Raw genomic sequence first — 27,438 nt, forward strand, 5'->3', positions numbered from 1 at the left:
CTTCCAAAGGGACGCAGGTGGTGCTGTGGGTTAAACCACAGAGCCTAGGACTTGCCAATCAGAAGGTCAGTGGTTCGAATCCCCGCAACGGGGTGAGCTCCCGTTGTTCGGTCCCAGCTCCTGCCCACCTAGCATGTCAAAGTGCAAGTAGATAAATAAGGTACCGCTTGGGCAGGAAGGTAAACAGCGTTTCCGTGTGCTGCTCTGGTTCGCCAGAAGCAGCTTAGTCATGCTGGCCACATGACCCGGAAGCTGTACGCTGGCTCCCTCGGCCAATAAAGCGAGATGAGCGCCGCAACCCCAGAATCGGCCACGGCTGGACCTAATGGTCAGGGGTCCCTTTACCTTTACTATATTCCTACAAGTGACAAATAACTGCTAACAGCCTTCTGCTGTCCAATTAAATACATGTTGATTTATTAATTATCAGAGTTTTAATCTACAGACCTTGGACAAAGCATTCAGTCCCGTAGAACTTGGCAAACATGCAGTGGATTTAGTTGTGAGGAACTCAGGCTGATAAGTCATGGGTAAAAGTTACACTTCTGAATTCTAGCAAAGAAGCTGTTTGCAACTTGATGAACACAGCAAACCTTCTGTGCCAAGGGTAGGGAACCTTTGATCTTCAGATGTTGTTGGAATCTTAGCATCCATCAGCTCTAGCCAATGTAACTAATGATGACAAATGATGAGCGCTGCACTCCAACAGGGTCACAGGTTCCTCACTCCTCTTCTCTGCCCCCAGGAACATCCTCCCCGCCAATACCCATCAAATACATGTATGTATGCATAATTCCTCATGATCTTGTTCTGAAATAATGAAGTAGAAGTTTTGCTAAGAGGTATTGGCAGTATTGTAACTTGGGTAAAAATAAGTGAGGAATCACAGGTAAGGGTTTTTATATTGGCCAAGGTGCGACCTATGGTTCTTGGTTTATTTTCAGCTTCCTTGGAGTAGCATTTTAAATTTGCCAAAGTGTTCTATATTCTTTTATTCTCACAACAGCCCTTTAAAGTAAGGCCATAGTGCAATTTTATCAAAACATGGTTTATTGATATGCAGCCGTTCCACAGCTAAGCCATGCTCAAGGTGGCTGCAATTCCCCCCAAAAATTACATAGTTCAGTCTGTTACAAAAATATAAGAAAATTTTAAACAGTCATAGACGATAAAGGGCAGGTGGAAATAGGCTGGCAAAACAGGGAGCATGTCTTGTAGGTAAGATGGAAAGAACAGTATTACCACCTTAAGGACTATCCTGTAGATTATTGCATAAGCTTTCTTGGGCTAGAATAGTCTTCATCAGATGTATCATTCTTGGTATTCCTTGACGTTTATATGCAATATGACTGTTATACACTTAAAACCAATTCATCTTGGTATAGCTACCTAGGTGGTGAACAAAAGATGAGAGCTAGTCTCATCTGGAGGTGGGAAAACATGCAGACTTGACTTGCTCTATGTGTTGTGTTCAAAGCTATGGCTTTCAGGGGTTCCCTGGAAACCTAATGGGTAATGGGGGAACAAGATCTGTTTGACTGTTAATGCTGCGAGTCCTTCCACCTTATGCTCAGCCTCTCTCTCTCTGTAAATAAAATCATATATCCACAAAGACACTGCATTCTCTTGTGACCTTCATTCTAAGAAATCAAAACCCAAGGTAAGCACTGGCACTCCCTAGTGTCTCACATTGGTTGGAGATTGCATTACACCGGCACCCTCACTCCGAAAGCAGCGGGAGAGAAATGTATTTCCTCCTTCTGAAAGCATCACTAGCTAGTTGTTTCTGTGTCAACATACATGTACTTGTGCAGATCTTTAGACATGTGCAAAGGGTGCTTAACAAAATAAACTGGTTTGACTGCTTTAGCAGTACCTTCTGCTGCAGAATCTCATTTGACAGATATAAAACCCGAAGCCTGGAGGGACCCAGGATGTCATTCAACCCAACCCAACCCAACCCTCCAATCCTTTATTAATACATTTGCTATAGGCTTAAAATGCCACTGGGCTATTTTTTTTCCATTTCTATTGTAAGCAGTGGCTAGTAGGATATCCCTTTGAAAATGTACCACATCATTTTAAGTAATGGTACCCCACAGCAACACCATGCAGTGGGTCTATGGCAAAGAGGAGGAATGTTAAATTATGGCTCCAAATCAACACCCCCTCCTGGGCTGAATTTTCTGAGTGGGTGATTGGGTTGTAATTCTATATAATGAAATTAATAGTGAACTATAAATGAGGGGGGGCAACATTTTATTGGAGATCAAATTATTATTTTGGTAGACTTGGTCTGCCTTTACAGCCTGACAAGTTGGCTATCCCCCTTTGGAGAGAAAATGTTCTATGAACATTCTAGCAGCTGTTATTCAGACAGTGGAATGTGCTACAGTGACCTAGCAAATTGAATTAAAATGTTAGATGTTATCATCTGCAAAGAATTGTAGCAATAAATGGTCAATCATCCTGACTCCAACATCTTCAGCAGTAAAAGCAGTGATGTTAGGAGTGTATTACAACCATGAACCAGAGAACTGCTGCTGATTTGCATGTAATTGCAGAAAATTGTAGCAGCTTGCATTTTTTTTAATGAGGTGATTGCGAGGACATAGCTGATGGAGAGCTTGTACTCTTTCCTGTGATATATTTATAATTCACTGTGTGAGTCTAGACGTAACAAATTTTTTAGAGACAGTAATAAGATATGGATTTACATTTAGATATCAAAATGGCAGTTTGCACACTAACAAATTTTCAGCATAAATATTTGCAAAGAAGTTAAAGTGGACATCTTAATGGAAATGCATAACGTAATCTGCTGAAAGACCAATGTTTCATATCAATGTTAATACTTAACCTTTTTTAGCTATATGACCAGTTGAGATGAATGGGAATGAGTTTAGAAATCATGGTAGTTGGCATGATTCAGAACTTATTAACACATATGTTTGAAGGGTGCTGATGAACATGTGAATTGTGGACTTTGTAGTGTTGTTGCTTGATCTGTCATCGGTCCGTAAAAGCCTTTGCTATTTCTGTTCCTCCTCCCATGGCCCTTGTTCAACTGTCTGTTTTCAGCTGTCTTTTACTTCCTTGCAATTTCTGTATTGTTGTCTCTGGTTATAGCATACCTCTTTATATACAGGTATATTTCCCGCCACGACTTGGGGCAAGTTGTTTTTGCCTGCTTTCTTCTAACAACTCAAGGACCTCTGGCAATCTTGATCGTGCGAAAATCTATCACATATTCCCCCTCTTTTCTCTATAGAGTAATGAGCTGTGGATACAGGAACTGCTTCATAGGCGCCGACTCCATGGGGCCTGAGGGGGCCCGAGCCCCCTCAAAAATTCGTTTGGGGGGGCTCCGCCCCTCCAATAATTTAAGAAAATTATTACCGTATTTTTCCGGCATTCTGCCTCAGGGTCTTACTGCCCACCCTGCTCTGTTTCCTTGCTGTGTTTGCTCAAACGGAACAAAGAGCAGGGAAAGCCCCTCCCCTCCAGGCAGAGGGAAAGCAGAGTGTGTCTCTGTGCTCCGTGCAGGAGGGAGAGAGAGAGAGAGAGCGCGCGTGCGAGCTGGCTGGCTTGGGTGGGTAGGTGAGGGAAAACTTTTGCCTTCCTTTCCTCCCTCCTCCTGTTATACCCCTCTCCTGCATTCTTAGCCAGCTGCTTCTCTGCACACCCCTCTCCTGCTCCGTGTCCCTTCTGTGTTTTTCCTTCCCTTCCCACTTAAAATGTGGTTAAAAAGCATGGATCCACATGGATCCTCAGGATCTTTGCATTGGGTCAGCCCAAATTCACCATCAGATCACATAGCATGTCCATGGCTACAGCCTGCCCCCCCAAAATCACGCACCCACTGTTGCCTGGGGCTGCAATGGTGCAAAAATGTGGTTAAAAAGCATGGATCCACATGGATCCTCAGAATCTTTGCATTGGGTCAGCCCAAATTCACCATCAGAGCACATAGCATGTCCATGGCTACAGCCTGCCCCCGAAAAATCACGCACCCACTGTTGCCTGGGGCTGCAGTAGTGCAAAAACGTGGTTACAAAACATGCATCCACATGGATCCTCAGGATCTTTGCATTGGGTCAGCCCAAATTCACCATCAGAGCACATAGCATGTCCATGGCTACAGCCTGCCCCCCAAAAATCACGCACCCACTGTTGCCTGGGGCTGCAATGGTGCAAAAACGTGGTTACAAAACATGGATCCACATGGATCCTCAGGATCTTTGTATTGGGTCAGCCCAAATTCACCATCAGAGCACATAGCATGTCCATGGCTACAGCCTGCCCCCCCAAAATCACGCACCCACTGTTGCCTGGGGCTGCAATGGTGCAAAAACGTGGTTACAAAACATGGATCCACATGGATCCTCAGGATTTTTGCATTGGGTCACCCCAAATTCACCATCAGATCACATGTCTGTGGCCACAGCATGAAGCACAAAAATGATACATCCACTGTTTCATTCAGAATGTTTTTTTCCCTTGTTTTCCTCCTCTAAAAACGATGTGCGTGTTATGGTCAGGTGCGTGTTATAGAGCGAAAAATACGGTAGTTATATTATGCTTTGTAAAATCACAAAATTATGTTGGTATTTTTTATTTTCCTTGTTTGATGATAGTTACCTTTTAAAATACATTCAGTAATGAGTTAAAACAAATAATTATTACGGTAGTAAAAGAGGCGGCGCGAGTAGTTTTGCTCGGTGCGTGCGACTGGCCCAGCCCCTCTTTCCTTTTCCTCTCTTCTGCTCTCCCGCCGGGCGCCTGAGGGAGAGTTACTTAGCGGTTCTGAGGAGCCGCTGTTGTTTCGGCAGGGGAAAAACCGCCGCCCGCGAACCGCCGAGCTCCCTCTCTCTTTCCAGCCTTTCTCTCTCTCTCTCTCTCTCTCTCTCTCTCTCTCGCTATGGCCAAGGAGGAGGAGAAGCCCTTCAGCCAGTCTATGGCCGAGTGGCGGAGGTTCATCTACAACCCCAACAGCGGCGAGTTCCTGGGGTGAACGGCCAAGAGCTGGGGTGAGGAGGGCGAGCGAGCGCGAGCGCGCGGGGAAGGGAGGGGAGGGGGCGGCCGGCACGAGGGGCGGTGGGAGGCGAGGCGCTGCGGGCACTTGCCTTGCCCACCACGCATCTCTCTCCTTCTCGGTCTCTCTCCCTCCCTCAGCTGGCGAGGGGGCCACGAGGCGGGCGGCAGCAGCAGCAACGGGCCGGGAGCGGATCTTATAAAACTTCCCGGGGCAGGACCCCAGTATGGGCCCCCCCAATATTTTTTATAAGTCGGTGCCCCTGAACTGCTTGTTTATATACAATCACAATAGTGACATCTTACAGTTGTGTTAAGAATCTCCTGGTAGCTCTAATCCACCCAACCCCAGTTGTTGGTTAACTTACTGTGATACCATGGAATGTTTACATACACAAATATTACCAAAAAAGCCTCGGGATTTTAAAAAATGCAACTGTGTGCCCTTTGTTCTGTCTCCATTGTGCTGCACTAACCCAGATGTCTAGCATCACCTGTTGACAATAGGAGAAGCAGTTGGCATAGTGTTATAACAATTTACTGTCACAAATAGCACAGCACAAAAGGCTTAAAAAAGTCACTGTGTTGCATTAGATTTATGGCATCACTGTCTGTTTTTCTTGTTAGATTAAGACAGAACATAAAAAACTTTTCATCTTGTAATAATATGCTGCAGCAGATTTTTTTTATAGGAAATAGATCTCTGAGAGGTATTATTGAGTTTATATCTGGCCAAGTTTGACTTTTATGGTAGTTTGTTTGGCGCAGCCACAGTTTATCCACAACTTCATTGTAATGAGCTGCAGAAGGTGTGGATATAACTGATAGAGGAGTTTTGATATGATTCTTGTGCATTGTACAAAATGCATGTGGATCTAGGCTTTGTACATTGTACAAAATGCATACGTGACAAGGCTCTCTGGGCCAGCTCAACTCCATGACAACCATGGGACTGTCCCACGTTGTCGCTGGCTGAACACATGGTTAGGACATACCCTTGATTTTAGTCTGGATTATTTTGTTGGTGGTGGTGTGTGATTTAACCCTGTTGGAATGGTCAGACCATCATCTGTAGCTTGGTATTGCAGCGCAGATCCCCACTGCATAGTTGAGGGACCCATGAGGATGGCCGGCCCCTGGATACTTACAGAATCTGACAGGTGCATGAAAGCTTTGGCAGATTTTCCAGAAGTCATATTTGACAATCATGTTAAGGTCTTGGTCTTGCTATAGAATGGCGAGATGCGCTGGGCTGTTGACACGATTGCTCCCGAGTGCCCTATCCAGCACTGTGGATTTCCAGTGGGTCCCTGCTTGTCCAAGGATATTTTTAAATATATTAAGCAGTTTATAAAGGCTAATTAATTAATTAACAACACTCCCAGGTTACTTATCTCTTTGCTCACCTGCCCCCAAGACCCACAAGCTTTGGCAGCAATGACAAAAACAAAAATAATTAAATACAGCACTGGGGTGGATGGAGAGGTTTAAGACTCTGTTCAACCAGTGCTCTGATGGAGATGCAGTTTTCCCCTTCTCCTGCCGCAATACTAATAATCTGATGAGTGGAGAGAGGACTGCAGATGTCTTAACTGCATAGGGGTGGCACATGAAAAAGTGCCTATCACAATGATATTAAATGCTGATATAGGTAAAGGTGGTGGTCTCTGAGGTATGGGATAAATGACAAAATACCATCTACTTCAATGCTTAGATAATGTTTCCAAAGTCTAATAAGGGGTAAGTGCTCATCTACCTTACTGTGAATCTTCATGGAGGCTTTTAGACTGTGCCCTGGTCATTTTTGTTTTTAAAGGCATATGGCATAGCCACCTTACTGAAGCCAAGCAGGACTGCATCTAGGAAACACATGTAATGGTGGAGAGAGGCAAGATATATACACATAAAATAAAATACAGGTACCCCATAGCAGTGCTCTTACTTTAAGATTGTTTTCCTTCAGCACTCTCATTTTCAAAAGATAAAATGCCAAACAGGTTGTTTCCCTGCAGCAAAGCCATCACTGCTGCAGGTCTCTCCTTCATTATGTTGCTGCAATTCTGACACTACTGTAGTAGCATTGGCTATCCCCAGCATTGAGCTAAGGCAGAAATCCCTCCCCATCCAGCAGCATGGTCATGTATCCCCCTTTGTTTGAAGGGCCGTCCAATCATCTTGTTCAAAGAAGGGAGGCAAGGGCCTTGACGCTGCCCATCAACAGTTAACATCTTGATTGCTTAGGCCACCTGGTCTCAGCCTTCCTTGTAATGTTGAGATTCATTGGATTTAAAAAAAATATTCTAGTAATTGCTTCTAAATGTGCATTTATACATACATATTAGCACATGCACATTTTAGTGTGTGTGTGTGTATGGCCATTCTACTCCTCCTGATGGTTGTACAAGCCCTAAAGCCAGCAACCTTGTTCTTCATTTGCCCTTCTGTGGAGTGATATACTGTAGTTTACAATTTTGGGGTGCATCTTCCCTTAATTCCTCAGTTCTGTTGGCATGCTGCCAACTCATGAGCCTGGGAGACACTCCACTCCAGTACTTCCTATATGCCTCTATAGTTTTAAAAATGGCTTCAGTGATTCACTTTGCAAGAGAAGACAAGGAGGCAGCTGGAGGCCTGCCTGAGGGGAAAAGCAGCTGAAGAAGTTAAGTTGGGCATCTCAAGGGAGTGCATGTTGCAAGTCATATGTGCAGGACATGACCCTGGGCAGTACAATCCAGTTAGCCATCAGTACAACAAGTGCCCCTTCAGGTCCATTATTCCGGTTTAAAATCCAATCATGCTAATCAAGGAGTCGCCGTGTCAGCTAAAGCAACAAAAGAAAACTCAAATCAAGAGTAGTAGTGGATTAGGAGAACTGAAAATAATGCCAATATATTTCACATCTGGCAACCAATGTGTTTCTTTGGTTTCAGATAGTACATGGGCAGATGAGTTTTAAAAGCCTGGGGCACAATTTTTCAGGGCACTCTAGAGGCTACGGTGGCTCATCTACCAGAAAGTAATGTATTTAGTTTTAACTCTGGAAGTGTATACTCGATTCTGCCCAAACTAAGCATCCTAGAGCAAAAGATACACCAGGAGACAGGTATTGGAAAACATGACTGCCCAGGAATTATGCATTTCTTGTATCAAATCAGTTTTGGAATTTGCTCTAAAGTCTTTGTTTACAAGGGACTATAAACTCTAGGTTTCCCAGTAAAAAATGTTATGGTTGCCTAGATCCACTCTATCTACCTAGATCCACTCTACTGTAATCACTTACTGAATCACTCAAACTGCAAGACCAGTACCTGTTGTCCTTTGCTTTTCCTCCACTACATCTGGTTTCTGCTCCTTTGGGCACGTTTGCTGTATGTCAGGCTTCCTCAACCTTGGCCCTCCAGATATTTTGAGACTACAATTCCCATCATCCCTGACCACTGGTCCTGCTAGCTAGGGATCATGGGAATTGTAGGCCAAAAACATCTGAAGGGCCGAGGTTGAGGAAGCTTGCTGTATATTGTCCTGTATATAGTCCTTAAAAGTCTCCTGCCTCCTGATGGCTGAAGGAGAGTTCTCTTTTCCAGTTGCCAAGAAACCTTTTTAAAGGGCTTCCTCTTGCTTACTGTTCTTGCTCTTGGCTTCAACATGCCCAGGTTCAACATGCCGAGAGAGAGAGAGAGAGAGAGAGAGAGAGAGAGAGAGAGAGAGGGTTTTTTTTGTATGTCACCCTCTGGTCCTCCCTTCCCAGCTGCTCATAACTGTGCCCTAGTTTGTAAAATGAGTCCACAGAGAAATGAGTCCACTACTGTTCTTCCTTAAGCAGCACTGACCTCCACCTCACCCTTCCTTCTCTTACACCCTGTGTGCTTGCTCTTTCTTGTATGCATGTTGTTAGGTTAGTTGTGGTTAGAATCAATTGGCTAATTCCCTCACACTAAAGAACTGTGTATTGTTACTGAGTGATCACCATTGCCATAAAAGAGATGCATTGTTGCTGAGCTATTCCTCGCTGAAGTGTTAAATATGTATATTTTGATTCTCTCCATTTTAAGACCTGTGTGAGTGTAAGTTGCTGGGTAAATCTGCCAATGCACTTTGTTGCCATTGTCTACATATCCTAATTCATGACTCTTCTAGAACATGCATATGTAAAACAAGTGTTTCCTGAAAGCCTAAGTATACAAATAATTCTGCCATTCGTAGCTGTAACCATCTTTATGCTGCCCTTTCATATATTAATATATTAATTCATGGATCCAGTTTTCTTGGCTGGAGGATATCACCATCAGTCCCTTGTCATGACTACATCACTTGTTGCTGAGATTTTGACTTTCAGCAGCTTACCTTCTCCGCAGAGGCAGGGGCCCTATTTAGATGGTCTGCTTTTGGAGGCTGATGGAGCAAATTGGTTTTCAGATGACTCGGAGCCAGCGGGGCAGGGGTGGGATTTTCTGATGGGTACAGTTGATGCTTTGTTGAAGCCCTGGCTGATCTGTGGAATATGCAGAAGGATTCTTGGTCTGTTAATGTTATCAGCCCTAAATATCCTCTCTTGCTTCATAAAGCTCTTCTAACTTCTTGGTATACACCAGAGCTTAGGGCAATGAAGCAAGGTGGGAGATGGCTTCTTTGGAGGCAAGTGGAGCAAAACTTCAGGTGAATACAATCAAACACCCGTGAGTGCTCTTTATCGAGCCTAATCTTTGCTAGTGAAGAAGACATACATTGCTGCTTCCATTGCATCCTCACTGTGTTGTCTGGCGGAGTTTTTCCAGGTAGTATGGGGCCTTTTACATTGCCCAAAGGAGGCAATAGAATGGACAATGGCTTGGTGTGTCTTGTTTGCCAAGCATTTTGAGGATAAAGTCTTGTGCATCTGCCAGGATCTTGGCTCTGCTATTACAGTGCTTGGTTTGCTTTGGTCATCCACTTGTGCTCTTGCTGATAGCAACTAATGGATCACCAGCTGGGCCAGGGGGTGGTTAATGCCTCATTGCAAATAGGGGGTAGTCCATACCTACCTAAAGAAGGTGATTGTAAGACCACTTCTTAATAAATCCTCAGTGGATTCAAAAACATTAATTATCTAATGTCTCCTTTGAGGGGAAGGTTCTTGAGTGTTTGGTCGTGGGCCAGTACCAAGCTCTCTTGGATGAAACCAATTTTCTAGAACCATATCAATGGGGGTTTAGGCCTGGTTTTCACACAGAAAGTGCTTTGGTCACCCTGTATAATGACCTTTGTCAGGAGAAAGTCAAGGGGGTGTGTATGCCTGTTAATTCTCTTTGATCTCTCAAGATGTGTTATAGTATAGTATGTTATTATTCTGGAGTGAATGCCCTAGTTGGGGTGGGCAACACTACTCACATCTACATGAAACCACTGAGTAAGGCCATCTGGAGTTTGGGAGTGGTTGTCAGCAATATGTTGATAATAGGCAGATCTGTTTCTCCTTTAGATGTTGCAATGGACTAGGTGAGAACCAATAAACTGAAGCTTAATCCAAATAAGTATTGGTGGGTTCTCTAGATTGGCTGGGTGGGCCCTCGCCTCTTCAGGATGGGGGTTGCACTCCCTTGGAATGAATAGTTGCACAGCTCGTGGGTGCTTTTGGAACCACTACGCTTGTCTGAGACTGACATAGACTTAGTGGTCAAAGTGCTTTCCATCAGCTTTGGTTGCTGGCCCAGCTAGACCCCTGTGAGGATAAGGATAGCCTGACTTCTGTGGTCTGTGTCCTGGCAATAGGTTAGATTACTGCAATGTGTCATATGTGGGGTTACGTTTGGAGACTGTTTGGAAACTGCAGCTGGTGTAGAATTCAGTAGACTGGTGGCTGACCAGAGCAAGATAGACTGATCAATCTTGGCACAAGTGCATTGTGTACTAGTAGGTTTGTGGACTCAATTCAAGATGCTGTTTGTTGATCTATAAAGCTTTATGTGGTTCAGGGCCTCAGTATACCAAGAGCTACCTCTTCCACATGAATCAGTCTGAACCCAACATTCATCATCTGAGGTTCATCTCTGTGTGCCCCCTTCTCGGTGGAATGCTTTTTACTTTTAATTTGTAGGAGAAAGGCTCTTATGCTCATTTTTTGAGTGGTGTGGGTTGATTTGGATCCACCCATTTGTGTACCGTGTACAGTATTATGGATGAACATTTTAGGTGTTTATTTAGGTGTTTATTTTATTCCTGTTCTTATACTTGGCTTTAATGTTTTGTTTTTATATTGGAGAGCCAGGGTGGTGTAGTGGTTAGGAGCGGTAGTCTCGTAATCTGGGGAACCGGGTTCGCATCTCCGCTCCTCCACATGCAGCTGCTGGGTGACCTTGGGCCAGCCACACTTCTTTGAAGTCTCTCAGCCCCACTCACCTCACAGAGTGTTTGTTGTGGAGGGTGGAAGGGAAAGGAGAATGTTAGCCGCTTTGAGACTCCTTAAAAGAGAGTGAAAGGCGGGATATCAAATCCAAACTCTTCTTCTTCTTCTATATTGCAAGTTGCTTTGTGTCACTTTTGTGAAAAAGCAACCAGCAAATAATAATGTAGTTCTTTGGAATCATTCTGCAGATTGAACAAAGAAGCTTGTGCACTTTCCAATTTATTCATGCTTCAGCAGGATATGGTAAAGTCTGAAACATGCTTGTAACCTCGTTTTGTGTTGTGGTGCTAGCAAGGTTGTTGAATGTAAAGCAGGAATGCCAATGATCCTCAAAATGCGTAAGTGTATTACACCTAGAGATAATGGGTTATCTGCTTCGAATAAAAAAATTATATCTCTCTAGCATTGTTAGCAGTTGCATGTGAATAGCAATGTTTAGTGTTTCCACTTAGGTGCTGCATACAAGGTTGTAACTGATGGCCAGGATCCAAAGTAACAGCTGGACTAGTTCCACGTGCCTAAGGGAATTTATTGAACAGCAGAACCCTGCCTAGTTTATGATATGGTATTATCCATTATTCAGAAGAATAAAAAATCCTACTCGTTGCACAGAAGTCCTTGGACACACCCAAGAATCCCTCTAGCACTCAGGCAGCATGTTCTGAATTTCTTTTTTCTTTGTGAAAGACCAAGGAGCAAAAATACAGTGTAAGGGGGAGTGAATAAAACTGTATCTCCCTCTAATCCTTATGGTGATATTACAGTATGAGAAGGATTAGACGACATACATTGGATGCACAAGGTCTCTGGGACTTCCAGCTAAAGCAGGCATGTCCAAAGTCTGTTTCAGGGGCCTAATCCGGCCCACCGGTCGATTTAATCCGGCCCCCTTGGCAGTATATGTCCTGGGGTAAAATTGTAAAAAAAGCTCAACAAACTTTGGTCGGCCCTCACATATGTTCACTTCATCAAATCTGGCCCTCTTTGAAAAAAGTTTGGGCACCCCTGAGCTAAAGGATCTTGGCTAGCAGGGTTGGAAAACATCTCTGCCTTGAAAAACCATTGATAGTCAATGTAGACAATGATGGGCTAGGTAAAGGTAAAGGGACCCTTGACCATTAGGTCTAGTCGTGACTGACTCTGGGGTTGCGGCGCTCATCTCGCTGTATTGGGCGAGGGAGCCGACGTACAGCTTCCGGGTCATGTGGCCAGCATGACTAAGCCGCTTCTGGCGAACCAGAGCAGCACACGGAAACGCCGTTTACCTGTCTGCTGGAGTGGTACCTATTTATCTACTTGCACTTTGACGTGCTTTCGAACTGCGAGGTTGGCAGGAGATGATGGGCTAGCTAGGCCAATAGTCTGACACTGTAAGGCCACTTCATAGGTTGAATCCTATGAAGGCAAGTCTGTATTTATTCTTCACAGATAGAGGTTGCATTTGCATGTAAAACTGAGCCCAAACTGCATGGTTTCTTTTAACTATAATATGTATGAGGTGTATTGCCAATGAATACTCCTGTTTCCTCCTCCGTTGAGCTGGGAAGCAAACTCATAGAGTTACTTCTGAGCAAGGATTTGTGCTTTGTTTCTCTCAAACTGCAACAAAGGAGCCCATGTTTTGTTTTTGGTTTGTTTGAGAGAAACAAATCATGAATGCTGATTAAGATGTGATGTTAAGCCAGCCACTTCATGGCTTGTTTCCCCACCAACTAAGGAAGGAGTAAAATGGGATCTCCTGACAAATTACACAGTGTGGCTTAGTGTTGTGTATCTGTGGTCATTGAATAGAAATTATGAGTGTGCTCTCCAAATATCCCCACATTGATTTAACACTCATTCATTCAGTAGTTGTGTCTGTGCGTGTGGATTTGTGCAAGTGTCCCTGGTAGGTGATTTTAATGGACGTGTTGCTAGCCATAATTGTAAACTGCAATGGTTTTTAATTGTAATATTGCTGTGAGTGACCTGCAGAGTGAAAGGGCAATGTTAAGATGGCCTGGATACTGTAGCTGCTATTGTGAGGATTATTTTAGTTGTAATTTCCTGACTTTATGGCTCTTAAATTGAGGTGTACTCAGCATTTCCCAGTTCAGGTTTTTGCAACTTTAAAATTTGAAGACCTAATACTCTTCAAATAAAAAATGCTTCAGATATTCCACAGAACCCTTGGCACTGGGAGTTTAGCTAGAGTTCAGGACGTGCATTTAGAATTTTGCCCTAAGATACGAAAACAGCCAAATAACCTTTTAATGGTAGGTTTTAAGTGCAGCTTTCTGAATGCTTTTGCCCTTCCCCATCTCTTTTTGATGCATTGCTTTCCTTAAGGCCAGAAGCATGCTCTTATGAGGCAGAGGCTCAGGAAGTTCTGACGTATAAAATAATTGTTTTGCAAGATACTGTCAAGCTAGAAACGGATTCAGGGCGTTGTGGCTTTACTTTTTTTCTTACGTTTTCACGCTATGCTAGTATGCCGTGATACAGTGAATAGGAAAAGTGGGGGAGGAGACATTGTATTGAGCTGCCATGCTGTTATCGGAGGGATTGTTTCTAGATACAGGTTTAGCATTCATTGGTTGTCTGAAGAAAGCCATTTCATCCGAGGATTGGACAAGAAGCTGCGTCAGTTTGCTGCCCGTCTCCAAGGCACTGGTGATGCTGCCTCCAGAAGCTGGCTAACGTCACAGCTCCATCACCCAGCGGGGTGTGGGCTCACTCTCCCCCCCTCCCCCCTTCTGTTTAATTCTGTATTTGCTTCCTGCTGCATTTCTTAATCTGTCTTCTGCCAAATGCTAACAGCATGATATTTTGCAATCATTTAGGTGAATACAAGAAAGACGAACTCCTGGAAGCTGCTAGGTAAGTGCTGCTCAGAATACAAATGGTTTTTGAAGGGAGGATGTAGGAAGCCGGGATGAAAAATGGGCTTTTATGATCGCTGTCATTCTGTCATTACCCTATTATGAAATTATGCAGATAAACAAGGCTTGTTAGCATGGGTTTGCTTTGGATTTTAGCCACTTGCAAAAAGCAAAAGAATGTGTTTATTTGTAGTCATGCAGTATGATGGGGGTGCTTGCATTTTGACATAATGTACTCCCAATTTCATTTATGTTTAGAGTGATCATTTTAGACAGAAACAGTATATTAGGACATTTTCTCTTTATTTTATACCCGAAAGGCATATTTCGCGTTTTCTTTTTAAAGCCCATCATAAGAAACCTTGAGCAAGAGCTCTGAAGCTATTTATAGTGTCTTGGGGAATGTAACAAAAATAGGTGTTTGGGAAACGTCTTTTCGGCAGATACATAAAACCAAGTAAAATATAAATTAAACGTTAAATTGATGTTAATCTTTTACATGGTGTATTCTTAAAGGAAATGTTTCAAGTGTCTGTTTTTTGCAATTTGAAATGCATATTGGGTGGTTCTTTGAACATGCCAGTATATAGAGCAGTGTATAATGTGAAACTCCATTTCAAATATTTTATAAGGGGCTCTCCCTCTTTCTTCTCTATCATGCAGGAGTGGTAATGAAGAAAAACTAATGGCTTTGTTGACACCTTTAAATGTGAACTGCCATGCAAGTGATGGGCGAAAAGTAAGTCTGTGCATATTTAACACATTTTGCCATTTTTACCCCTGACAGCTAACCTGCATGCCTTGTCAATTTGAAAATATTTTTAACCCATCACTTATGTTGGAAGTGTTGTAATTCGTGTCTGTTAACTATGAAATTAAATGATGCTATGCCTAATATTGATGGCTTGTGACAGATTGACAGAGGCAGTGGAGCGTGCACTTGAAATCATGCTATTTGTTTCAAATGTCAACTATTGGGCTATGCTTCAGATAGTTCGGCTATAAAAATAAACTGCATGTTTGGGCTGTTAATAGCTGTAAGATAGCAGTCTGTCTAGTATTTTCTTTTTCGTGGTATTGTTCAGTTAAGAAAGGTAGGAGTCCAAGCTCCTACTACTATGCTTAGCATAGCTAATTCCATATCGGTATGATTTGTGCCTATTGAATTCTCTTAACTTTTGATATTTTTATGCTTTTGATGTCTGGCTGCAGCTTTACATAACGGGGATGTTGAATGAAATGGATTGGGTTAGAAGGGGAAGGGAAGAACCTACAATGACAGGCTACCAGCCAGACTTCATGACATGTTCTCTTAAATTACATAATGTGCATTTGACCATTTAATTTCGCTGCTTAGCTTTGAAATTTTGTAATTGGTATACTAGAATTTGCTCTTGGGACTGACCCAGGTCCACACAGATTAGTAATCTTATCCTTCGGTGGCTATTTTTAGGGTTTGCCAAAATCTTCACAGCCTAGTCTCAAACAGGGATGACCAGCTGCTTTGGCCTGCAAGGCTGGATCATTCCTGCCCAAGCTGAGCTGGAGAGGGTAGACTCATAAAAACTGGGGCAGGTTGTGGCCCTTGGTCTCCCAGTTGTCTATTTTGGAGCTAAATCTTTTAAAAATAAGTTTATTCATTTGCAATGCAAAAAGGGCCAGTTCAAACATTATTTGACACAAACACTACAGAGCAAGGCTCATGTAAGTGCCATTTATTTCAATGTTTATAACTGCTTATATTTTATGGGACCATGCCCTTTCTTTTTAATAATGTTGTCTGTATAATCTGTAACTGAGCTAAAATTATACCCACTAGATTCTTGATTAGTTGTACTGATTTAAAACTTGACGGTATGCATTGCTTGTGTGTGTGTGTGTATGATTATATATATTGTTTTGTTTTTACTTATATGTTAGAATGACCATCAGTTGGTTTTACTGTCACAATGAACTGTATACACTATCCCCACCCCCATTTGTCCGCAACTAAGTACTTCTGAATCTCCTTAGAACTGTCTGTGCAAGCAACTTATATTTAGGAATTATTCAGATGATTTGTAGTACTGTATTCTTAGTCTGATAGCATGGGGAAGTCTTTTAAGTGATGATATGCAACTGTGTGTGTTTATTTAAAGAGTTTTCTTTTATAATCAGTATTCTTAATATAGAAGTCCTGAGCAGAATTTTTTTGTGTAGCTAAATCCCCACAGATAGTTAAATGAGGCCCAAAACAATATGCCATCAAGTATAGTATTAATTGTTCAGGAATATAATGTATCTGAGTGTTCTGAAAGGAAATACAAAGGAAAGAAGTTCAGTGTATTTAAAACAATTGAGATGCAGTAGCAGATAAATTGATCAAAACCAACAGATTTCTATTCAAAACAAAAATAAAATTATTATTAATAACAACAAAACATTTATATAATGAGTATATTTGGTACCTACTGTTGAGAGCTCCTCTGTTGAGAACTGTTCCTACCATGTGATGGATCTTGGGGTATCCCTACAGGTCAGCAAATGCTTAGTTCTTTTTAATCTATTACTGTAACTGTGAAGGCACCATTCAGTTCTCTCTCCTATCAAAATGGCTCACGTCTTCTCTGTTGAAAGCATACTCTCCAAGATTCAAAACTCTGCAGGACTCTGACCTGTTCACAGATATCCACCTGTGCAGCGATTGCCCTTGCTTCTGTCAGGGAATAAGTCACATATCGCATAGGGAACAGTGCATACGTAATGCTTTTGAACCTTGAACCTTGATTGGGGTTGGGGAATGCTGCTGGCTTCTGCATTGACCAAAGGAATGAGATTTTGAGACTCTTGCCGTTCAATATGTTTCATTCTGTGATACTGCTTAAGCCTTTTGCTCCTTTCCTTCATCTGGCATCCCCAAGGTTCAGTAGTGTACCAAATTGGATAAGTGTCTCGTTGCTCTGGTTTCACCATTAGTATTAAATCCACCCTAAAAGCCACCAAAATCAACAGCTGGTTCAGGTAGAATTCAGCATGGCACTATTGCAAATGTTCCGTCTATGCAAGCATATCAGCTTGCCAGATGACTCTCCATGTGCTGTTCTGGGGGGGTTGTTCTCCCCCCCCATGCCATTGGGGGGGCACATCGGGGGGGGTGATACAGAGAGGAAAGCCTCATTGTGCAAGTTGAAGTCCTTGTGCAAGACTTTGTTGAGGTTCGTTGGGTGAATCCCACCCTTCATCTATGGGTTTCAAGACTACAATATATTAGGCAGGAAATGCCTAAGTTGAGTACCAGGTTACATTCTGCCATCTTTCCATGTCTAAGCATCCAATTAGGCCAAAAGGACAGGCGTTGACCAGGGGTGTGACCTTTTAGTTGGTCTAGTAAAGATTGCCCTCATGTGGATCTGGAATTTATCTGGGAAATTCTCTTCTCTCCCCCTCTCCCTCTCCCTCTCTCTCTCTCTCTCTCTCTCTCTCTCTCTCTCTCTCTCACACACACACACACACACACACACGTACTCCCTTTACCCCTCTCTGTTATGTTCAGATAAATGAGTAAAATGGTTTGAGCTTCAAATACTTGACATCGTTGATATAGGAAGATAGGCTATGCATGCCTAAATAAGAGACCTAGGAGCAAACCTTAATTTTGGGTCAGGAAATCCCAGCAGTCAGAGTAATGATTGCTGGCTGTGAAAGATTCATGTGCACAAGCAGTCATTACTTAAAACACTAGTGTTTGTGCAACACAAGCTGGTTCTAGGCACCAACATTAATCGCTTAGCTGAAATATGAGGATGCACTTTTTTCTTTACAGTTATAAGAGGCTGTAATTCTTCAATAAAATCTTCAACACTGAATATTGTATAGAATTTTGAAGAAACATATACTGTTGAATTCCATCATTCAAGCTTGCATTCTACTGAAGTTGTAGTACCTAATAGTCTCTGCTTATTAATAACAGCTAGAGGTTAGGGTTTTGCGTGGGGAAAAATAACTCCAAAATACTATAAATAATCCTATCAGTCATCCTGTATATTTTTAGAATCCATTTGTGCAGTTTTTTGTATTATTTCTAATGAACCCATGACCCTATTATCTGTCAATGAATTGAATTGTAAATGAAGAATTGGCTAGTATCTGTGTTTGAATTCAGAATGCCAAGTGATGATACATATTGGCAGGAAATCAATGGCAAATGTGCTCATCAAAGATTAAAAAATTAAACAGTAACACCAGGAAAAATAAATTCAGTTAGATAATTCAGTTAAACAAATTATGTACTGTATATTGTGTTGATACAATACAGATGAAAATGATACAAACTCAATTTTACATTACCAAACAACTTTTACAATATTGCATTAAAATAAATTGCCTCTGCGTTACTCTCCAAAAACATCTTGCAAAGCTTAGCTCTGCATAAATGCTTCTGCGTGACACAAGGGAAGTGCTTTCATAGTGGGCAGCAATGGAACTGCAGTTATCCCTTTGGAAGCAGTCATATACAGCAAAACAAGAAGTTACTGAACTCCTCCCACCAGTCAAAGCCTGCAAGGCCAATGGACCGGGATAATGTTGTTGTAGTCTGACAGCATCTGGAGGGCTGCAGGTTCCATATCATTGCAGTGATGTCCAGAGTCCTTTTACCTCAGCAGCCCTAGTGGTTACTGATACAGTGGTACCTCAGGTTAAGTACTTAATTCATTCCGGAGGTCTGTTCTTAACCTGAAACTGTTCTTAACCTGAAGCACCACTTTAGCTAATGGGGCCTCCTGCTGCCGCTGTGCCGCCGGAGCACGATTTCTGTTCTCACCCTGAAGCAAAGTTCTTAACCCGAGGTAATATTTCTGGGTTAACGGAGTCTGTAACCTGAAGCGTATGTAACCCGAGGTACCACTGTACACTATTTAAAATGGTAGTTACTTATTCCAGCTTTACTGGAACCATCATAAAACACGTTATAACAACATCTGCTAATTTATTTACTTCAAAGTGAGATTCTGAGGGTTGTCATCAGTGTTTGTTTACACTGGATGAGAGTTTAGACCAGAAAAAGGTTTCAATGTGCGATCTGTTTGTGTAGATTGGCCCTTAGTGAGTTGCAGTTCTCCAGACTTCTAATTCTTTTAAAACTTCTGCCCCTCACCCCATTAAACCTTTATAGTGCAAGTTCGGATCTCTGGGCTTGCTTAACTGTTTGCTTTCTGTCATGTTAAAGTATGTTTCTGGAACTTTCTGCAGTGTTGTTTCATAGTGCTGGGAACTGGAGAATAAAAGCAGCTTGATAGAGAAATTAACTTCCTTTTCATGCTGTGCATACTTAACAACAAAGCCCCTAAACATAAATGGAGGCCCATAGGGAGATGCAAGACCAATGCAGAGCCAAAAAATAACTCCTCATGCTTTCTGCAGATACAAATGAGCCAACTGAGTGCATCTTATTTCAGAAGACAGAGCCTTTATAGTATTTCACTACTTTCCTTAACTATCACCTAGGGAGAGGGAGCCATTTCATCTTCTTGCCGTTGCCTTGTATGCAATGTGGGAAAATGACTAGCACGGGAAGTCTTAAAAGCCCTTTCAATTCTGCATGTGAGAGGAAACAGGGCAAGTGTTTCCTTTCTCTCTTTGCTGTTATAAATCCATATAATTACAATGATGTATCATACCCAGGCAATCTTTTGTATGAACTTGAAAAGAAAACTAGGCACATCTGTATTTGGAGTGGTTTTGGACACTTCATGTGGGGGGGAAAAGGAAGTTCTTACCTTCTGTTCTTGCTTTATTAATATATCCTACCCTACTTGGGTATCATATATTGTTCTTCGTCCAAACCCTGTACCCCTTTTATCCTTCAGCAGCCCTGTAATGGTACATGTAGTTTGAGAGACATCAACTGGCCCAAGGTCACCCAGTGAGCTTCAGGACTGATACAGCGACTGCACCATACTAGTTAGTTCAAGTTCAAATTCAGATATATTAGAAGTCACTTGTTTTTCCTATTCACCATTTTATATACCGTACAAAGCAATTCTTTGTTTACAGGCTGTAAGTCATAATTCTTGAGGGAAACAAGCTCAAGTCCCCATTTTGGATTTGTTTCCCATTGTGTTTACATTTAACTACCATAAACAGGATTCTGAAAGACAATGTTTGCTTTTGTTTGGCTTTTAAATGATGATGCAATTGGAAAAGTTAATGGATTTTCACAAGATGATTTTCTGTTTTCCAAGCATTGTGTGTTTTCTTACCCTTAAATACAAAGTAATTTGAGAAAGTTCACTCTTACTGGTTACCTACTGAAATGCAAACTGGAAGATTTTCGTCAAACCCAGCAATCGCATTCTGTATAACCACCCCAAATAACTTGCGCTAAGACTGCTTCCATTAGTCCCCAGATGACACCAATACACTATTCTACAGTCAGGAAGGAATCTTCATTTGTTTACACAAAGATCTTAAAGGGGATCATTCACAATGCTGGAATACCTGTGCAAGTGATAGGCTCATTGTGGTATGAGCAGAGGTGACATAATAGTTAGACAGAGCGTTCAACTAATACAAGGAAGATGCCACTGAGCCATTCAGCTTACTGAGTGATCTTAGCCAGTCACCATCACACTGAGACACACACACACACACACACACACACACACATATATATATATATGCACTGTTTACCATCCTCCTTCAGTTCCATGTAAGAAAGATGGCATATAAATGTAAGACTTACTAATACAAAAACAAAAAACAGCCTTTCAGTTTGAGCAAGGAAAAAGGTTTCTTTTGTCATTCTTGTGATGTTTAAGCCCTTCATTGTTTGTCTCATCTGTAAAGTAAAAAAACCTGCTAATGTACACATTCTTACAAAAGAGTGCCAATTTATTACACTTTTCTTCAAAAGAGGAACCGTGATGCCAGTAAAACTCTAATCATTAAAGTTTCTTAAGTAACCAAAAAAATAGTTAAATGTCTTCAAAGTCACCCTTTTTTCTTTTGGGGGGATATGTTAACAGGATTGTAAAGTGGGATGGTCCATTTTCCTTTTGAAAATGCAGGGTGGGAAAGCTGTTTTGCAAGGCTAATTATGATGATTTTTCACCACTAGGTACTAAATTATTTTAGACATAAGAATTTGAAAAATCAAGTAATGCAATGTTTCATTTTGGAATGTTTTAGGTGTTAAATATTTGGAAGGAAGAGTTATAGGATTCCATAGATGGAAAGAAAGCAGTTTGTTTTCAGCTTCAACAATTCAGACTATAGTAATGTTTCTTTACTGTTTACCTATGGCCAGTCATCTCATGTTTACCCTCAAATGAAATAATGCTTAAGGCATTATATTTATCATTTTAAAAGGACTGTGTTTAGGACAAAAACACTGTCCTTTTGCATTACATTGGTACTAGTTTCTTTGTACTGCAGGGGTCACCAACCTTTTTGAGCCCCTGGGTAGGCACACTGAGGTTGATGAGCAATGTGTGTTCTTGAATGTAGGTGTAATATATTTGGTTATTTCTCTTATGGAGCTCCTGCCGGAATGTTGTTGGTTTTTTTGCATCTGATTCTGATATAGATTAGATGTGCTAGGATACCCAGTTTGCATCTATTGGAAACTGACTGGTGGTGTCGTGGTATAAACTCTTTACAATCAAAATACTTTCTCCCTTCTGCAGTTCTCTTTCCATAGGCAGAGCACTGTTTTCAACACCAAAGCTAAAAAGGCTACGATCGCCATATTTCCCTCCACAGAAGATGTCCACTCCAGGTTTTCTGGTGACCTGCTATTCCCTAAGAGCACCTCAGTTTTCCTGCATGAAACCGGCAGGGAATCTTCATCCTCCCTGGTGTTTATCTTTAAACAATTTGCTTAAAACTGTATCCCCCTTTCTGGAGTGAGAAGTGAGGTGTGGGGTAGAGTCCTGCTCTGAGTGTACCTCTGCTGTAGATGCTGCCAAAGAGACTGGAGAAAAATTATGCTGAGATGAAGTCACAGGGAAGAGTGGCAGATGAAGGCAAATACAGAAATGGGAAATAAAAAAATTGAGGGAAGTAAAAAAAGAGGTTTTAAAATGCTGCTCCCAGAAGCAGGAGCTGGCGTGGAAATGTAACACAGCTGCCGGCAGGGAGAATGCTGACAATTTAAAGAAAAATAAATACCGTATTTTGTGCTCTATAAGACTCACTTTTTCCCTCCTAAAAAGTAAGGGGAAATGTGTGTGCGTCTTATGGAGCGAATGCAGGCTGCGCAATGATCCCTCTTGTTGTTCTGGCTTCTGAGATTCAGAATATTTTTTTTTCTTGTTTTCCTCCTCCAAAAATTAGGTGCGTCTTATAGAGCGAAAAATACGGTAAATGCCAAAGGCTAGCACTGGTCACACTACAGAGCTTGCCCCAAGCATGCATGTGTTAGGGGGCACAGAAGGAGCTTACACATGGCAGCTGCTCATTTTTAATTTCTTCAGTGCAGACATGCTAATCACATGATGCACCTTCAGTGTGTGAAGAAGACTCCTGGGACTTAAGCTGGCCAGAAACTACACCCTAATTCTGTTCACCAGATATAAACTCTGGCTTGCCATGGCAACTGTAAATGTACTTCCTGGTTGCTGAGCAGGTTTTAAGTGTATCCAGTTGTGAGAGGACCATGATGGGACAGCAGGGTCACTTAAACAGTCTGGGCTAATTGCCCTCAAGATGGAATGCAAGAAACATTTTTCACTAATTTTGGGGAAGCTAGACTGATTTAACCTAGAGAATGCTAATTAAGTTGAGACTTGGATTTGGTATTTGCAGTCAGTGAGAGAAGTTGAAAGTAGGGCAACCACTTTTAATCAATTGATCTCTTCAACAGATTAAATACCTTTGACATCAGTTTAAAAAAAACTTGATCTCTTGGGTAGTGGTAGCTAGATATGTCATTGGAAATATTCAGTCTGTTGATAAAATGCATATAATGTTATCTATAATGATTATATAACAGAGTCTGTGATGTAGCCTTTTAAACTAAACTTATAAACTTACTGAACATTAGTAAATGTTTTTTTCTGTCTGTATAAGATGAAAGGTAGCCAGTTTCTCTTTTGTTGTGAAAGAAAGCAAATGAACACACTCAAAATGGAGACGGTATTTTAATGGTTAAATAGTGGGTAGAGGATGCACTTTTGATAGATTAATAGGGAGCTACAGAGAAGGCAGTAGCCAGAAGCATTTTTTTAATCGACTGGGAAGAGAAAACAGAGGAGAGGGGTATATTATTGAGGATACGTTTATCTCTATGCCCACCTCAAGTAGCTTATGCATGCAAGCTGTTCTGGTGTTTTGAGGCTGCTGCTCATGTGAGGTGGTTCCCATAGGAAATCTGTGCAGAACATAGAAGGTGCTTTGTAATTGCTCCCCAGGCAGAGCTGCCATTTCTGCTTGCGGTATCTGTCTGTGTGGAAACTTGCCTTACCCAAGGAAAGAGTCTTAATTTCATTCTTTTTGTTTCTGCCTTTTCTTACAGTCTACTCCGTTACATTTGGCTGCAGGATACAACAGAGTCCGGATTGTCCAGCTTTTGCTTCAGCATGGTGCTGATGTCCATGCGAAGGATAAGGGGTATGTAAGACAGTATAATGAACTCACTGGCTTTTTTAGTGCTCATAAAGCAGGTGGATACTAGTGAAAGGGCCTCTTAAATAGTGGTACCTAACAAAGGCTTGGAGGGACGCGGGTGGCGCTGTGGGTTAAACCACTGAGTCTAGGACTTGCCGATCAGAAGGTTGGCGGTTCGAATCCCCGTGACGGAGTGAGCTCCCGTTGCTCAGTCCCTGCTCCTGCCAACCTAGCAGAAAGCACCTCAAAGTGCAAGTAGATAAATAGGTACTGCTCCGGCGGGAAGGTAAACAACGTTTCCGTGCGCTGCTCTGTTTCGCCAGAAGCGGCTTAGTCATGCTAGCCACAAGACCCGGAAGCTGTACACCTGCTCCCTCGGCCAATAAAGCAAGATGAGCGCCGCAGCCCCTGAGTTGGCCGTGACTGGACCTAGTGGTCAGGGGTCCCTTTACCTTCTTAACAAAGGCTTATCCTTTGGGCAACAGTAAAACCTTGATTATTCTCCCAAGCATTTCAAATCTTGTAGATGTTACAATGATGTACATTTGGAGTAAAGTTTTGAGATCACAGAACTGATTAAGTATCACACACTGCAGCTCCCGCTCCCCCCCCCCCCCCCCGGCTTAGAGCAGTGGTTTTCAAATTGCATTCTGGGGGAGGTATAGTGGTTCCTTGACAGATATGTTCGTGTGGAAAGTGAAGGGAGATAAACAACAATGCTGTAGAATAATTCAGAAATATCTTAAGACTTTTTCATATCTCCTACTGCATTTTTTTCTAGTGTGGTCGGGGTGTTTCCACGCCATATTTTTATTTGTCACACCTTTACAAATTAGTCTGTTAGATTATTGTAACAATTTTCTGTTCTTCTAAAGCTTTCCTTTGTGCTCTGACCTCATTTTTGCATTCAGGAATTGTATTTTTTAAAGCTCCTCTTCCCTTGCTTGTGAAGTAGTTGGAACCTTTGTACAAAGGGAAGGAAGAGGCGCATTTCAAATGCTGGAATAAGATATAGCAAAGTGCTTTAAAAAGTGGCTTCACCTAGGGCTCAGAAAGGATTTTAAAAGTTCGTTGTGTGGAACATCTGCTGTGCTGCCTCCCTGGATGAGTTCAAGCAATCTTCTCATCTGTGCATCAGAATTCCCATTTGTGCAGGCCTGACTCATGTGACTGATACCCTGCATGAAACTGGGCAGTGCAGTGTTGCTTTTGTTACATGCTCAGATTTTTATAAAATCCTGCACCTGGCTAGAATCTATGACCAAGCATCTGTTTGAATAATAATGTTATTGAGGTTAAATTACATTTTACATCTTTAAATGTCTCTTGCTGCAGCCAATTTGGTTCTAAGTTGCCTAATTATTAGCTTTTTAGGTAATGTAATTTTAATGCTTTATTTATTGCAGTGGACTTGTGCCCCTCCACAATGCATGTTCCTATGGACATTATGAAGTTACAGAACTGCTGTTGAAGGTAACGTTAAAGAGAAGTAATTCTTTAATGTTATGTAATTAATTGAAGGAAATAATTAACGTGTAGTGTGCTGTCGTGTTTACTATTTGTGTGTTGTCCTTTATTGTATGGTTATTTGTATTTTTAAGTTAAATTGTGTAAGCAGCCTTGCAGATCCTGTGAACTAAACATGGCAATAGCAATATAAATGTCCTTAGCTGCTGTGTACAGCATATGTATGGAAATACGGTATGGCTTGTGGGGGTCTTTCTGTGTGGTCAAACAAACGAAAGAACAATGTTTGAGGGGGACACATTTCTCATCAATGAGGCCATTTTTCAAACAATAGCATATGATTAACTGAATTTGTGTGTGCTTGTGACATATTTGTGATTGAAATGTTACACCTCTGAAGAATACGCTGTAAAAATTAGGTGTTACGCCATCCATAACACGTGAATTTTAGCTGTAGTCCATAATATTTTCTATTATGCCATCTTATTAAAAACGAAGTGAAAATAACAGACCTGGTCCACATTCCACACATAGGAGAGTATTTCTACCATATTACAGAAACTGGGTTACGTCTAGCTAAATTATTGCGTGATTGCAGTGACTTCTGCTCACACAATGGAACTTCTCCTTCTATGCAACCCCCTCACAGCCCCATATATATCTGCTCCAGAAGGTTTGGGAGAGACACCCCAAGCAGATTTGGAGAGTTGGAGAAGGAAGTTCTGTTGTGGAAGTGGAAATAAGGCAATAATCTTAAATTAGATACAACCTATTACTTGCCCCAAGCCAACCACTGTTTATGGCTAGTCGAGATTCAACATAGGATGTTTTTTACCTGCTATGCTACACCAAGTCTTACTGAAACTGACATTTATTTATTTTTTAAACTCCATAATCTCATCATATTCTGAGAGAGACTCTGGGCTTTCAATAAACATTTGCAAGCAGCAAACCTGGAGCACATTCTTTCTATCAAGTGCATATTATTTGAACATGTATTAAAATATCAATTCATTATAATCAAAGGTTTTATTAGATAACACCTCTTCTGTTTAGCACTGAAAGTTAACTGTGGTACTGACACTACATAGGACCTGTACAGTTTAACTCTTATTCTTTCCTTACTTAGCACGGTGCCTGTGTTAATGCGATGGATCTTTGGCAGTTTACCCCATTACATGAAGCTGCTTCTAAGAATCGTGTGGAAGTTTGTTCTTTGTTACTCAGCCATGGTGCAGATCCAACATTGGTCAACTGTCATGGAAAGAGTGCTGTTGACATGGCCCCAACACCTGAGCTGAAAGAGAGGCTTACCTGTAGGTATCACTAGGGTGCAAAATACTGTATTTCACATCTAGAAAGTGCTCTTTGTGCTCTACGGAGTGTGATATTGATCACAGAATTCAGCTCCCTGTAAACCTCAACTTTTTTGCAAAGATAGTTGCAAAGATCATTTTGATGTGGGCATTTCTGGTGAAATCTCAGAGGGATTGCTGTGTAACATTTTGAGCAGTCATAGGGTAGGGCCTGGGGTTCCTTCGCATCCTTCATCATGACCAGCAGAAGCAGAATACATTGTTCGAAAGAATGAAAATTATGTAATAAATCATGCAAACTGAGAATAATCATGCTAGTTGTTGTGTAATATTTACTTAATTACTGCCCTTATAATATCTGCTTCATATGTGTTAATAGATTTCGCTATTGTCACAAAATTTGGGTCACTTTGGGACAACATTCTAATTTATTTCAGGCATTAAAAGTCAGTTCAGAAGCCTTTCCCTGCAACCTTTTTTCTTGTTAATCTTCTCTTATCAACATATTTGGCAGATCAGAAGTGTGGTTGTGTGTGTGTGTGTGTGTGTGTGTGTGTCCTTTAGGCAGCATTTATACAAGTCACTGAGCATCTAAACTAATTTTGCACTTAGGCTGAGTAGCATTGAAATAGAAACCCCCCTTTTACCTCTCAGCCCAAGAATGTTATTTTGTCTTCACAATCTTCACTTGAGAGAACGCAATAGGACAGTTCTTGGTGAACTATGTGGAATTATATTGTCCCTCTTAACTGTTGTTTGGCTTTCCTAAGCTAATGCTGTATAATTCTGACAG

General features: G+C 41.7%; 1 protein-coding gene across 1 annotated transcript in view; it reads left to right on the forward strand.

Moving 5' to 3' along the window:
- The window catches only part of TNKS (tankyrase), a 76,643-nt gene that overhangs the window by 13,438 nt on the left and 35,767 nt on the right, over positions 1 to 27,438 (forward strand). Inside the window, exons 4-8 of the mRNA XM_083718437.1 lie at positions 14,239 to 14,275; positions 14,941 to 15,016; positions 23,771 to 23,865; positions 25,269 to 25,335; positions 26,459 to 26,645. Of these exons, the coding sequence (XP_083574563.1) occupies positions 14,239 to 14,275; positions 14,941 to 15,016; positions 23,771 to 23,865; positions 25,269 to 25,335; positions 26,459 to 26,645 (462 nt within the window). The remainder of the gene's footprint in view (positions 1 to 14,238; positions 14,276 to 14,940; positions 15,017 to 23,770; positions 23,866 to 25,268; positions 25,336 to 26,458; positions 26,646 to 27,438) is intronic.

This window comes from Podarcis gaigeae (genome assembly GCF_964106915.1).
Source record: "Podarcis gaigeae genome assembly, chromosome: 17".
Lineage (NCBI taxonomy): Eukaryota > Metazoa > Chordata > Lepidosauria > Squamata > Lacertidae > Podarcis > Podarcis gaigeae.